Source organism: Zootermopsis nevadensis, unplaced genomic scaffold, assembly GCF_977971745.1.
Source record: "Zootermopsis nevadensis isolate Lab colony 2312 unplaced genomic scaffold, Znev_1.0 Znev_ptg000008l, whole genome shotgun sequence".
Lineage (NCBI taxonomy): Eukaryota > Metazoa > Arthropoda > Insecta > Blattodea > Termopsidae > Zootermopsis > Zootermopsis nevadensis.
Genome location: NW_028259140.1, coordinates 3,996,883 through 4,011,970, shown reverse-complemented (window position 1 = coordinate 4,011,970; position 15,088 = coordinate 3,996,883). Strand labels below are relative to the sequence as shown.

General features: G+C 36.0%; 3 protein-coding genes across 4 annotated transcripts; 1 reads left to right on the top strand and 2 right to left on the bottom strand.

Moving 5' to 3' along the window:
* Window positions 1-425: 425 nt before the first annotated feature.
* On the bottom strand, window positions 426-6,436 carry ear (ENL/AF9-related super elongation complex transcription factor). 2 transcript variants are annotated; one of them, XM_022066415.2, is made up of 5 exons: window positions 5,959-6,436; window positions 5,012-5,189; window positions 4,491-4,699; window positions 3,422-3,598; window positions 426-3,304 (listed from the first exon to the last, which is right to left on the bottom strand). In XM_022066415.2, the coding sequence occupies exons 1-5, from the start codon at window positions 5,968-5,970 to the stop codon at window positions 1,502-1,504; spliced, it is 2,379 nt and encodes a 792-aa protein (XP_021922107.2). In that variant the 5' UTR covers window positions 5,971-6,436; the 3' UTR covers window positions 426-1,501. The 2 variants fall into 2 exon arrangements, with proteins under 2 accessions (XP_021922107.2, XP_021922106.2); XM_022066414.2 differs by having other exon boundaries at window positions 5,852-5,976.
* Window positions 6,437-6,607: 171 nt separating this feature from the next.
* LOC110830948 (uncharacterized) lies at window positions 6,608-9,359 on the top strand. The gene is made up of 4 exons (XM_087344880.1): window positions 6,608-7,187; window positions 7,276-7,508; window positions 7,794-8,886; window positions 8,977-9,359. The coding sequence occupies exons 1-4, from the start codon at window positions 7,116-7,118 to the stop codon at window positions 9,037-9,039; spliced, it is 1,461 nt and encodes a 486-aa protein (XP_087201006.1). The 5' UTR covers window positions 6,608-7,115; the 3' UTR covers window positions 9,040-9,359.
* A 307-nt stretch (window positions 9,360-9,666) lies between these two features.
* On the bottom strand, window positions 9,667-15,003 carry IleRS (Isoleucyl-tRNA synthetase). The gene has a single exon (XM_022066394.2). It carries the CDS (start codon window positions 14,652-14,654, stop codon window positions 10,833-10,835), a length of 3,822 nt encoding a protein of 1,273 aa, XP_021922086.2. The 5' UTR covers window positions 14,655-15,003; the 3' UTR covers window positions 9,667-10,832.
* Window positions 15,004-15,088: the final 85 nt, after the last annotated feature.

Sequence of the window (15,088 nt, the reverse complement as noted above, 5' to 3'; positions counted from 1 at the left end):
ACGTCCCACGGATGGATGGTGTGGTAATGCCTTTTTATTCTGGGACTTTCACTTTTTACTTTGTCCGGAGATAGGGATTAGCTCTATCTAGTGGGCCCAACTGTGTAGGAACCTGAAGACGGAGATTGAGTCCATCTCCGAAACGTCGTTTTACGTTTTATATTTACTAGACGATGGATAATATCCAAGAAAATTTTTATTCAATTGAAGAATATCATACTGGTATTTCGTGTATTATAGCAGTTAATAGTGGTATTCAGTTTCTGTAATTACATGAAAATATTAAAGCAAAGCATTCATAACAAAATGCCACTAAACAAATAGCATTGACTCAGAGGTATAAAACAGGTGAACAAAATTTCATTCACATTCAACTTCCTTTTTTCAGATGTATGACAGGGTGATTATGAATGGGCTCAGCAATATTGTTTGTGTACAAGTATTTCATATTTTAGCAACATTCAATTTATTACATTATGTACAGAGAACGTAGAAAAAATAGATAACATCGAGATCCTGACACAAAATAAACATTGCTTAACAAAAACAACATATGACAACAAAAACTGCATATAATAGTAATTATTACACTTTTAAAATTTAAACAATAACATTAATAGAAGAATTTATCACGTGGTACTTTAAAGTACCATTGTATAATATGGCAATATAAAAGTATTGCAACTTCAATGAAACAGAGTAGGTGCAAAATTTACTAAACATTTACCAACTGTTTAATATCCACACATATACATTTTCACTTGGAAGTAAATTCATTATCTTTATATAACACAATCAGAGAAAGGAAATCTTATTAAAATTCATAAAGTGCACGTAACGAGTGACACTGCAAACTACACCCAAAAACAAACATGAAAGAATATTTTCACTAATTGCAGTATAAATTAAATTTAAAAAAATTGGGTTCAATGATCTGTCAAACTGTAATACTAAATACTACTCTGAACACATACATGGAACTCTGAAAATTTTGTATATGCAGGATAGCATGTCTAAGTAGTATCCCACTTTTTCTACTTTTGCCATTAACATTTGAAACTACAAGCGCCTTCCATGCTTCCTGATAATGGATCCTTGATACTCACATTTAAAAAAATCCTGAATTCAAGTCTTCCTTTTCAAAATATACTCCTTTTACATTAGGATAAGATTCCTATAGAGCATTTATATAATTGCTCACACCTTGGTCCAATTATAAAATAGAGATTTGTTACCAGATGCTACTGGCTCTACACTGAAAAGTAAATTTATAAACTGGAAGTTCTAGTTTATCAAACTGGAAAAATAAAATGGAACTACAGTGAGAAACATCTCAAGAAGTTCTGCTCCAACTGGAAACTATGACATAAATAATATGACTATAATATTAACTACACTGAACCTTCGGCAGATCTTCCTGAGTTGAGCAAGGTATTGAACACAATACCAAGCTTATTGTAACAATTTCAGCTTCCTCCAAAATATACCCATCTTTTTGTTGTCATGACGTTGTAAAAAAATCTTGCAACCTTTTTACTGTACTTCGATCCAACGCACATAAATCAAAGTCAAACGTTTTCTTCGTAATTTCATATTGGCCTGTCTCGGCTATTACTTGCACTACACGCTGCAGCTCAGCATTGTCTTCAAGTGTCATAATTTTTCTTTGTAGATCTTTCAGCTGTGAGACATAGTCCGGTGAGAACTGCGCCGGTGAGCCGGCGGTGGTGGCGGCAGGAGCCACAACAGGGGTGTCAAACATTTCTACAGGGTGAACTTCATCAGCTGAAGCTGTTGTTGTACTCACCTCAGCTTGCACTGACACCTCGGTGGATATCCATTCAACAGGATCATTTGTTCTACTCAGCTCAGGATCCAGTTTTAATAATTTCTGAGCTGGTGCACCATCTTCTTTCCCACCCCCACCTGATTCTTCTTCCTTCACCTTACCACTGCTCTTATGTTTCCTTTTCTTGCCAACATCCTTATCTGCTCGTCTCCCGCTTTCATCCTTCCCACTACTACCACTAGATCCTTTCTTCTCCTTACTTTTCTTTGATGCACTTTTATGCTTCTGTTTACTACTACTTACCTTGGGCAGACTATTTCTCACTTGGTTTGCACTTTCAGGCTTAGATTTTGTAGCCTGTCTACTATTTGAATGGCTGTTATTACTTGTATTTACTACACTTTTATTTGGAACATCAGGTCTGGGTGCAGTTTCTAACTTGCCACTGTTCTGCACAGGTGCAGATAATTTGCTTACTTGGGGAACTGGAAGTTCAATCGAGTCCTCATCTGGAGACAGGTTAGAATCACTTGATTCGTGATCCTTCAATTCATCAAACAGCTTAGTGAGAGGACGTTTCACAGGCTTGTCCTTCACTGCAATTGGATGAACCAATTTCTCTGATGAGGGTGATGGTTTGGTGGGAGACGAAGTAGGATGCGGGCTATGAGAATGACTACGTGAACGCTTCTTATTAGCATCAGATGTTACACCATTCTTGTCCCGATCCTTGGTTTCAACTGTTTTTTTATCTGATGAACTCTTCTTTACTCCTTTCTCCTTGCCTCGGTCTCTCTCTTTTCCAGTCTCATCTCGTTGGCTCCGCTCCTTCTTCTTATGTTTGTGCCTAGCACGCTCTTTGTTGCCATCACTGCTCAATTTTTCTCTTTCTTTATGCTTATCTGTTTCCTTGTTTGATTCTTTCTCTGGTTTCCTAGCTGCCTCCTTTTCTTTGTCCTTAGATTGTGGCTTTTCAACTTTTTCTACCTTTTCACAAGACTTACTCTCATGATCCTTGTGTCTTTCTTTCTTTGACTTCTCATCCTTACTTTTCTTATCTTTTTTCTTCTTTTCACTTTTACTTGAATCGCCCAAAGATTTTGAATCACTCTTTGATTTAGGTTCTTCAACTTGAACTTTCTTGGGATCATCTTTTGTTGGCTTAGAAGGTGGGCATTTTGGTGGAGAAGGGGGTCGTTTGGGTGGTGTAGCTGGATGCTTTGCCTTCTCTTTGTTCTTGTCACGATCTTTATTCCTATCTTTTTTCTCTTCCTTTGAACTGCTGCCAGTTTTTTCTTGTGAATCTTTTTGCACACTATGTTTCACAGGTTTAGTTCCACTAACCTGTTTGTCACTACTTGGTTTGTCAGGAGGTTTGACAGGTTTCGGTGATGGTGACACTTTGGGTGATGGAGACGGTTTTTTGGGGTCAGGTGAAGCTTTAGTAGTTTTGATTGGTGTCCCAAACAACTCATGAAAAGAGCTGCTGGCCCGTGATTCTTCAGAACGATACTCCTATGGAAAAATAAAGAAAAAATTATGGAAAAATAAAGAATAAATTATTCAAACAATGTCACTGTCTTACAAATGATATTATATATTCTATGATGTACATTTAATTTAACAACTTACCTTAATTTTGAGTTTCTTGGTTGGGTCCCCACCCAACTTAGGTTTGCCAACAAGAGGTGGAACAAGTGGTTTTGCTGAAGGAGCTTCATCAGCTGAAGCAGCAATGGCTGGAGAAGATCTGGGCTTTTCTCCAGGTGTCAAATGGCTAGAGACAGCAGAATCTGAGCCCACACCCACCTACATTAAATACATGAGAAAACATTTCCAATAATTCTACACTGTCTATTAGTTTTAGTATGAGGGCTGTTGAGGAAACTTTCATTTATGGTGGCTGGTAGGTTTCAGTTAGCATTTGCAGTTACAGGTTGCTGCATGTATAGTTCTGCTTGTGTTGTGATCTTGATTACAAGCTACACTTGTCTCACCCCCAAAGTCACACATTCATCAATATGCTGCGCCTAAATTTTATTATCACTTAAAGAAAACTGTAAATGAAGCACATAATTTGTTAAACGAGGCTTTCAGGGAAAATGCAATGGTTCAAAGAAGGTCAGGATTCAAATAGAAACTCGACAGGCCAGGAGCTCCTTCAACTGCAGTTAACGATGTGACTGTGATTATCACCTATGTTAAATTTTGCAAAGAGCAACGAGTTACCATTAGAGAGTTCTTCAGTTCTCAAAATCACATTTTTACATTGGAGTTATCACCATACACATATGGAACTGTCATCACAAGCGTAGATTCCATCCTGACAGGTAAATTATCAAAGGTTTTTTTTTTGGCAGATATGAAGAAATGTGTAAATTTGGTATAGTACATGAACTATTTAAATACCTTCAAACATTTATAATTCAGTTTCCAAAGTACTGTGCATCTAAACTGAATTTGAAGTCCCCCAAAAAACACAGAAACTGACAAAAATAAAATCACTATATAACCATGTGTTGAAAATTTGAAAGAAGCCATAAAGATAGAGATATTATATTTCCCCAAAATATTAATATCCACCTACAAGTCCACATGGCATTACAACCTAGAAGACAGGCAATGACATCAATATTGCTGTGAGAATCTCAATTCCCAAAAGCAATCAATATATGTTGACTAAATAACAAAATATACATACCCCTCCTCCACAAATCAGTCGACGTCTCAGATCCTCGTCTGGGTTACGAAAAACATACGTTTCACGCTGCACTTTTGTTGGTTGTAAGTCTAAATCGTAGTTGAAACGGACCTTTTTGGGTTCGTCTCCAGTTCGGAAGCAGATGTCAATAGGGAGGTTGAAACCTGCATAACCAGTTTCTTTAACTGAGTATGGTGGGTCCTTGACAACTACAGAAACATAAAGAAAATTGATTAACACATTAGATAATAAAATAATTCAGTTATAAGTAGTTCTTCATATAGTGCACAGAAGTAAGTTTCATTATTTATTAAGATTCATTTCAATGTTATCTTTTTTATCTCTGTCAGGTATCCATACAATTTTTAACTAATTTCTCGTCTCTTCAATGTGTGCTATAACAAAATACCTATGAAAAAATATATGAAACCTATGAATAAAATAAAATATCTATGAAAATCTACATGTTAGGCATCATCAAAAGCAATAAATACATTGATATTACAAGTAAAATAACTCACCTCTTTTTGGTTTTGGGAATGTCTCATGTAAATGAAACACAACTTTATCCACAAAGTGGTTTATGTCAGTGTTATCAGCGCCTCGCACAAACACTTCCCAGTCATGTGTAAAACCTTTTGGTGAGCGCTTCGTTCGAATAACTGCTTCATGCCCAATTTCAAACAAAACCTGGACACACTGAAACAAAAATATTGGAAACATGTTATTATACAAGCAACATAGCAGAAGCAATCAGTTAAAAATACATCATTAACCAGCTTCAACCAGCCCATGTCAGCCACCTCGTTCAGGCTTATGTTATCCATCTGTTTGTATAGGCACAATTAGGCACAGGCACAGTGTAGGCTTGAGGGGAGGAGGGACTATACAACTTTCCAATCTAAGATGCTAGTTAAACCTTCACTGCTTTCAAAATTTGTGATGTAGTGCACTATATCACTATGTATGAGCATGCTGTGTTGTGACCTGTAATTGTGCATCATCATAAAAGATAAGTTATTATATATACTTGGTGTTTTCATATATTTTGCAATATTTATTAAAATACAAACACACATAGCTGTTCTAATTCCATTAAAATTTGCATATTAGTGGTGACAAATTTCTGTAAATATGTTCTTAAATTTTTTTATCTGCCAAAACGTTTGGTTATTTAGGCAGAGAAGGTAAACATGCCTGAACTATATAAATCACAGGACTCAGTACACATTCCAAACACCTGCCAACACAAAATTATAAATAAACACTAAACACAGAGCAGTACACTACTAATAACTTCCAAGCCATCTTATTTTAATAGGTTATGAGATAACTATGCACTTTGAACTTCAAAATCTAACCTGGTTCAATTCGGCTAGCATCAATTTAGATACGCGTATTAAACATTATATCCACTGGCAATAATGCCACAAATAACACAAATATCGGAATTTAATATTAAACCCACCGAATATGCCATAGCCCATTCACACTAACATTAACAGAAGCATTCTTGATTTTCTTTGCTTCATCGTTTCAAAACATACACACTACATTTCTAACACTGATTCTTGTCACACTTTTATAAAGATAACGTTTCGCATTCCTTATCATTCCCAAATACACTACTGTCCATAGTTTATACTAGGCAACGGAGAAAACATTTATCAAAATGCACACTACTGATGTCAACAAGTTTACATGTATGCTCAACGAGACACGACAAACCCTCCAGACTTCGGTTAATTCTCCTCAAGAGAAACTTTCCCAATAATTTGTTGTCCTTTACGTCACATTCGAAACTAAACCGTACACAAATTGTCAAAAATAGATGTCCACATGTTTTTCGTGCATTCCATTGGCGAGATACGAAGAGAATTGTATTCCCAAACGCGACCACTATAAAAAAACTTCCTAACGTATACACATCCACAGATAATAATACAAAAGTTTGAACCAACGGTCTGTCTCATTACCGGGTGGTGTGTTCAGAAACGCTCTCTCTGTGAATGTGGTCTTCTGGGTTGTGATGTCTTACCATTTTGGAAGAACATTTTGTCTCCACCAATTTCTTTAAAACAGAAGCAACCACCAAAAAATACTACACAGCATCATATGACAGAAAACCATAACGGACAGGATCACTGTCGTGAAAACATAAAATCTCTAATCTTATAATCAGCCATGTTCGAACAGGGAAATTTCTCAACTACAAAGAAAAAATTCGAAGTTTGGAATGTGGACGCACTGATCCTACAAAGAATTTTCTGATAGCGGGCAAATCAAATTAATTTTGTAATAAAACAAAAGAACTTCACCACTATATTACGTTCATGTTAAGGATGCTCAGTGCTTCGTATACTTAAAATAAAAAGCTTGTTTGGCACTACTTTAATGCATATCATTTAAAGTGGTCTACCATTTTACAATAATTCTGTTCTTTGAATGTTTAGTACACAAAACAGTATTTCAAAAATCAGAAAACTAGGCAGCATATGTGGGACATTACCCAACACACCTGAATGACATATATGAAAACAAGAAAATAATTCTACAATCAAGTACAAATAATATATTACTTTTTCATATTTAATAATCACAAGGTTACATTTGAAACTATCTAAAATGAGAGATAATTTTAATGCACTTCAGTCACTTTTAGTAACTGCCACAGCAGTGAGAAAAGCTGATGAAGATGTAAGTGAAAACCATACCTAGTTCTTGTATAAGCATATATTGCTGTGATTAATACTTAACACATTAAGAATTAATATTTTATTTCCAGGATCATATACTAACAGCAGACACAGCTCCAACACTTAAAATGACTGGTATTAGAATAGAAAATAATTCATGTATGCAGCCACGAAAACGTTTACCTCTGAAAATGATTATTTCTGCAATGGCTTCGAGGGATATAGATACTCCAGAAAGAGAACAAGAGCATCAAACATTATATTCACACAATGCTAATACATCCTATCATACACTCCTTGATAGAATGCATGATCCTAACAGGTATTGTAGTTTCTAAATTGTGTTAGAAATTTTAGTACATATTTGGAACAGCATGAATGAACATCTACACCCAGGCATCAATCGGGTACTGCTTTCTGCATGCATTATTATGCATAGACAACAGTAGTACTAGTAATAATTAATTAAGCAGCCAAAACAATACAAAATTGCATAGTAGTGATTACAAATAACTGGTGTCAAATTTTCTGGGGGATGGTTACCAACATGTATAAATGGATCACTCTAGAGCAGTACAATATTTTCATGAGCAGTTTGTATTTTCAGATGTTTTGCAGAAAAATTGTTTGTTGATCCTGGAGAACATCCAGCAAGTCAAAGTGATTATGCATTCCTTTCAAACATTTTAAAAGACCCTGGCAATAAAAGAGTTGGCACAGATTGCCAAACCACCTTTCTTGACAGACCACATTCTGGAAAAGAAGATGGAAGTTGTTCTAATAGTGCAGATCAGAGCAATGTATTCCCACATGGACACTACTCAACACCATGTGCAAAATCCCGGTTTAATTGTCTTTATGGAAATGGAGTACTTAGTAGAAATGTTAAAAGTGATAAACTTCTCGGAACACAAATGCACCAAACTGAAAGAACAGTATGGGTAGATAATGCTGACATAAAGGACAAAGCTGAAACAGAGAAATATGATTACCAAAGTTCTTCATCAGCATTATCCAACGCCACTGACGTCGATACTTGGTACAAACATAAAATTGAAGACACACATATTAATACAAATCTGAAGTCATACTCAATACATTATCCTCCAACAAATCTAGAGTCACCTATACTTATAAAAGGTATTAATGAAAGAACTAATGAAAACAATATTTTGTCTTCACCATCATCCACATACTCCACCATTAATATTCATTCAGATTGGTCTACAGACGATGAATATGAGCAGACTAATCACAAAAGAAAACTTGATTCTGATTATACCTCAGAAAATTGCTTTTTACAACCTCTAGCAAAGTTTAAACCTAAACAAAAGGCACAGAATGCTGAAACAAATTTATTATACACTGCGAAGTCAAGAAATGTATCCAATTGGAAGACAGACTGTGAATACATTGTAGATGATTCAGAATGTATTAATCCAAACACTGACCACAGATATTCAGCTGATAACTTATCATCCATATGTGGATGTAACACAGATGAGGAAACATCAGCAGATATGACTTCTTGGTGTAGAGTGAAGTATACTAGAAGGACACGAATAATTAGAATTGCAACCAAACCATCTGAACTGACAGAATTTGCACCAAAAAACCAAATACTTCATCATTTGCAGCCAATTAATTCAGAAAAAGAATGCAGTCTACCATCAGACTGGAATTCTCTTTTGGGGGATGAAGTAAGTATACTGTACTTTTATTTTACTTATACATATGATTTGACATTTATCCATTTCTATAAAGCTATATAGCTTCATTATTTATTTCAGGAAATTAAAATAATACCATATTTATCAAGTCCTGAAGAAGAAACTTATGAGTGTCTTACATAAGTTTGTTTGCAGAAAATGAAAAAAAGGCAAACTATTGTGAAATTCAAGAAACTATATATACTGTGGAAACAGTTCTCAGGATTAAAATGAAGTACTGTTAAAAATACTTTGTATTTAATGCATAACAAGTAACACAGATGGACAACATATAAAGCAGTTTACTTTACCTGATAATACTGTTCCTTCACAACAGTTCTACTTTCTCACTGGAAAGATTAATTTTACTCGTGTTAAAATCAGTTGAACTCTCCTTATTTCAAAAAGTATTTGAGAAAGTGTTATCATATGTTTTATGGATAAAATAAACAATTCTCTCTTTGTACATCAACTTTTTAATATACACATGGGACAAGTATAATAAAGTATTCTCTGTTGTAAAAAATTAAAATGGCCATCATGTCATACAATCTGAAAAACTGGTTCACCATAAAAACCTTCCAGTCAGAACTTACTCTTCAATATTTATAACCAGTCAAAACCTGAACATGATAACTTTCCATTACAAGAAGCACTAACTGTCTATCTTAAAACTTAATTCTGGTGCATGGGAAAAGATGGAAAGTTTTGATAAAATTCTATCTCTAAAAATGTGACATTTTTAACAGGGTTATTTGAAAACAAAAAAGATTTGTTTGATTAACATTTTTAATATTTTCAAAAGTATGCTTGCCCTAACAGCATATAAATTGTATGGTATAAACAATTCTGGAAACCATATTTCAATTTAACTTAATGCAAAGCGAAATGAACAAAATATATCAAAAACAATACTCAGTGTAATTCTTGTTTTGTTTCCATGGAATAGTATTTCCGCACAAACACTGTACATCTATACTGCTTTCCCCATATCAACAAATAATCAATACAATTTAATTAAATTATTATCCTCAAGGTATTACAAAATACAACAGCAAAATATTCAATTCTGGGAAACAAACCTAAATTTACTTGCTGGTATACATTATTAAATGTATAATGAAAACAACTGTCTTATTTTATTCATCACAATAAGACCTAATAATAATATAAAAATGTATACTACATAAATATGACTTGTATGATAATCCTTCCAATTACCAGAAATCTTCTATTAGAACACAGCAAAGTAAACAAATAAATGGCTGCTTGCAACAGTTAAAAGTACAAATTTAAATATGTAAAGCACATTCATTTTAAAGAAACAGCTGATGATCCTATATTACACTTGAGATTTACTCAATTAAATAAGGGTAGCAATAAGGTTTCAGATGCATAATCTGTTGCAAACTAAACAAATTCTATGCCAAATTAACTCTTTCTCATATATCTTGTGACCAAATGTCCTTATCAAATTCCATTTTCATCTTAAGATACATAGACATCACAAGTACTTCCCAGATGATATTATGGTATTATGGTTAGTTTTTCTTTCCGTGAGACACATATTTGCTACTCTCAAGTCCCAGAAAGAAAATGATGCTGGTCACTTAATGAAAACATTTTGCAAGCAACTGAATACTACTCTTAATGCAAAAACAAAGTCATCTACTAGAAAATTAAGCAGGAAGAACCTCTTCCTTACACAAAAATTCTCAAATGGGGTGAGGAATAATAACCTTCTAGAAAATTGTAAAGACTAAGCTCTTTGAGCTCTTTAAATAACAAACTAAGAAATATGAAAAACTGTTGGCCAAATGAAATCTGCAAGTCAATAAATGTGTTCATACTGTCCTGTCCTTCACAAGAAAAAGGAGCAATGAATTATACCAGATAGAAAAGATTGTAAATTGAATGTTACCTGCTTTCAACTATAGCTACTTTACATTTACTTTCTGGTATCCACAATTTCCTCCGATATCTGATGTAAATTCCAGCTTGTCTGCATCTATTCCAAATATGTAACCAACTTGTTTCACTTGTTGCACCACATCTGTCTGTGATACATTATCCCCACATGGGTTCTCAAGCATAATTGTTCCTTTCTTGCCATTACATTCCACATTCATAAACTTGCAAAATGGACCAGAGTTGCTATGACTCAAGAGCTGTTTTGAATTCTCACGCCTCTTTTCTCCTTTACGATACACATAAAGTATTTGTTTATGTAGGTGATCCAGATCTTGCATAAGTGTCAGTTCTGGCCCATTATTAGAAATGGAAAAGTAAAAATCTTGGCCATACAAACCAAACAAAACTTCAATTTCTTCTCTCAGCTGTTGGACTGAGATCAGGTTTTCTTGAAATGGATTTTCTAGCAAAACCACACCACACATACTCCTTGTTCCAAATGTTGGCTGTAAACCACACAGCTGAACATTAACGTATCTGCAGAAGGGCTCAGGAGTAAAGGCTTGAGATGATGTTACTTGTTTTGTATCTGTATCTGAGCACCAGCCTTGGCAAAAACCATGAGTTACTACTAAGTTTAGCAAAGAACCTTTCAGCTGTTGAGTTTCCTCTATCACCACAGATGAACGAGCATGTTCTTGCATTTTAGTCATTGGACGTAAAGGAACTTTCAATGTACTTTCTATGAAGTCAGCATGTGACATAGTAATACGCTGCAACTGGCTATCTGGCGGACTCACACTAAAGAAGACCGTCACTGGGTCTGATGGAACCAGGTGAGCTTTCTTCCGCAGCTTCTGAATGCGATTTATCACTTCACGGGCTATACCCTCATCTTGCATTGCCTCATCGGCCGTTGTAGCCAATAGTATCAACAAGTCATTGTCAGCATGTGCCTCATATTTATGTGACAACTCACCAGCAGTGTCACCACTGAAGTTGAACATAATACGGACATCTGCTGGCCCAATATTATGTCCCAAAAGTTCCATGTGCCCACTGGATAAGAACTGTTGTAGATCTAAATCTGTCAGAGATTTAATGGCCTGCATTACTGGTTTGAAAGCACCTTTCAGTCGGGCTCCCAAGGTTTTATGGTCAGGTTCAGCTCTAAGTGTTACACCGTATTTCTTCTTGTCAGTTGTGATAGTCACACAGCGGACATTTAGTTCCTCTAAAATATAGCGCTCGAAAGAGGCGATATCTTGCAAATACTGCTCATCCTGATGAATAACCACAATTTCAGGCAAAGGATACTTCACAGGTATGGTTTTACGATCCCGTATCACTCTCCCGAGATCAATAACAGTTTGCATGCGTGACACTGCTCGTTCTATATCCTCACTGATCAAAACATTTCTAGGTTCAGGTAGCATAAGATAATGCACACTATCCATTATGGCATCAGCTTTCAGAAAGTGACGCAGATTGCGGTACATGTGCTCAGTGAGAAATGGTGTGAAAGGAGCCATTACACATACAAGTGAGTACAAGACATGATATAGAGTATGCAAGGCATGATGGCAATCCTGTACTCCACCCTCACCCTTCAGTCTTTTTCTATTCATGCGGACATACCAATTGGTAAGGTTGTCAATAAATTTGACAAGACGTGGAACAACAGTGTACAATCGATATGCTGCCATCTCTTGTTTCACAAATTGAAGCAATGACTGAGTGAATGAAAGAATCCAGCGATCCATCACATTCTCAGACAACTTATCTAGCGGGGCATTTTCAACAAATTCAAATTTGCAAACTTCATTGTCTCTGATTAATCTGTCCAGGTTTTGAATCAGAAAGCGATATGCATTGTACCATGGAAGGAAAACATCCTTCAAGACTTCTCGAACACCTTCCTCCTTGAAGCGCAAGTTCTCTGCACGAACAACTGGAGAATTGATAAGATAGAGTCGTAAAGCATCCGCACCAAATCTGTTTACTACTTCCAGTGGATCAGGATAATTTTTCTTTCGTTTTGACATTTTTTGTCCATCTGATGCAAGCACCAAACCATTTGCAATGAGGTTCTTAAAAGGTGGCTTATTGAAAAGTGCAGTTGAAATAACCAGTAGAGTGTAAAACCATCCTCTAGTCTGATCAATACCTTCAGCAATAAAATCAGCTGGAAAACAGTCTTCAAATTCCTTTCTGTGCTTAAATGGATAGTGTAACTGTGCATAAGGCATAGAGCCAGATTCAAACCAGCAATCAAATACTTCTGATACTCTTTTTAATGGAGGTTTGCCTGGTCGTACTGATGGAATACTCAGATGGTCGATATTTTCTCTATGTAGGTCACTGACTTTTATGCCAGTCAACTCTTGTAACTCTGCAATGCTACCAACACATACTATCTCTTCACCATCTGGTGACATCCATAACGGAATTGGTGTACCCCAGTATCTGTTCCGACTAATTGCCCAATCTCGAGCTTCACGAAGCCAATTACCAAATCGTTTCTCTTTGACAAAATCAGGTACCCAATATGTGTTTAGATTAGACTTAAGAAGATCTTTGCTCATCTGTTCAACTCTAACAAACCAAGATGGAACAGCCTTATAAATGAGCGGAGTCTCTGAACGCCAACAAAATGGATAGCTGTGCTTAATTGTTGAACAGTTCACAAGTCGATCTGCTTCCTTCAACCATTTTATGATGTTCTTGTCAGCATCTTTAACATACTGGCCTAAGAAGTCGGTAACTGGTGCTGTAAAACACCCGCTACCATCAACTGGACAAATCATGTCTTGATCGCGTGTGATTATTCCTGCTGCCAAGCCTATACGGTAGTCATCTTCACCAAAGTATGGAGCCTGATGAACAATTCCAGTACCAGACTCTTCAGTTACATAACTATCTTCAAGAACCTGGAATGCACCTTTCTTTTCCATATGTATAAAATATGGGAAAAGTGGTTTGTATCTCTTTCCCTTCAAACTGCTCCCTTTGAATGTTTCCAAAACAGTATACTGATCCTCCTTTTTATAAAGTGCTTCCAACCGACTCTCCATCAAAATGTATGCTTTTCCAGAAGCATGATCTTTTACCTTCACATATACTACATTTGGATTCACACACAGTGCTAGATTACTTGGCAGGGTCCAGGGTGTTGTAGTCCACGCCAAAAGTTGCACATCTTCTTCCCCAATAATTGGAAAACTTACAATCACAGCTGGGTCAACAATTTCTTTGTAGTTTTGACCAGATTCAAAGTTGGACAAAGGAGTGTTACAAGCAGTAGAATATGGCATTACTTTCACTCCACGATACACCATTCCTTTCACAAACAGCTCCTTAAACACCCACCAGATTGATTCCATGAACGATGGGTACATGGTTTTGTAGTCATTTTTAAAATCTATCCACCTGCCAAGACGACCAACAATGACTTCCCAGTCCGATGCATATCTCATTACAATCTTGCGGCACTCATCATTATACTTGTCTATTCCCATCCTTGCAACATCTTCTGGACCCTTTATCCCCAAGGTTTTATCAATTTCATACTCCACAGGCAAACCATGGCAATCCCAACCAAACCTGCGCTCCACGTGATAACCTCTTTGATGTGCATGTCTAGTAACAATATCTTTAATTGTCCCTGCAAGGATATGGCCATAATGGGGAAGTCCAGTTGCAAACGGTGGCCCATCATAGAACGAGAACCTTGGTTTCCCCTTCGATTGTTTCAGGCATGTTTGAAATACGTCCAATTGCTTCCAAAGTTCAATTATTTTCTCTTCCTCTTTAGCAAAGTCGATTGTTTCAGGCACTGGCTGCACCATCGTTACTTATCATACATCAGAAGACCAGAACAATTACACATATCTATACGAATTGGTCTCTCACACACCAACAGCTGGTACAAAATTACACACTTAACTCTCAGAACCGGGATTCTACCATGTGGACGTGGAAGGTAAGCGATTATAAAACACTACATTATCCGTATAACGTATTATGTAGTAAGGAAAACATAAGTGATAAATTCGTAAGAGTAAACAAACGTTTATATTTTTGCTCTCTTTAGTGTTTACTTTAACTTTAATGCCAATACTCAAGACGAAAGGTCACAGACCAAAAATGTTTACGTTGCCCACAGTGGTGAAACTCTCAATACTCTTGCTCATGGAATCGATTATATGGCCATCGCGATTACATCAGACGTTTCAAGCCTGCCAACAATGTTGACTTTTCTTAATTCAATTGAATCTTATTC

What these genes read in the sequence shown, in the direction of transcription:
- ear (XM_022066414.2), bottom strand. Translation starts at nt 5,872, where the DNA reads ATGCTAGCCGAATTGAACCAG. An exon ending in GACTGATTTGTGGAGGAGGG is followed by an intron (nt 3,599 to 4,490) that starts GTATGTATATTT and finishes TATTTAATGTAG; the next exon opens with GTGGGTGTGGGCTCAGATTC. An exon ending in CCAAGAAACTCAAAATTAAG is followed by an intron (nt 3,305 to 3,421) that starts GTAAGTTGTTAA and finishes ATTTTTCCATAG; the next exon opens with GAGTATCGTTCTGAAGAATC.
- LOC110830948 (XM_087344880.1), top strand. Translation starts at nt 7,116, where the DNA reads ATGAGAGATAATTTTAATGCACTTCAGTCACTTTTAGTAACTGCCACA. An exon ending in TGAGAAAAGCTGATGAAGAT is followed by an intron (nt 7,188 to 7,275) that starts GTAAGTGAAAAC and finishes TTTTATTTCCAG; the next exon opens with GATCATATACTAACAGCAGA. An exon ending in AGAATGCATGATCCTAACAG is followed by an intron (nt 7,509 to 7,793) that starts GTATTGTAGTTT and finishes TTGTATTTTCAG; the next exon opens with ATGTTTTGCAGAAAAATTGT.
- IleRS (XM_022066394.2), bottom strand. Translation starts at nt 14,654, where the DNA reads ATGGTGCAGCCAGTGCCTGAAACAATCGACTTTGCTAAAGAGGAAGAG.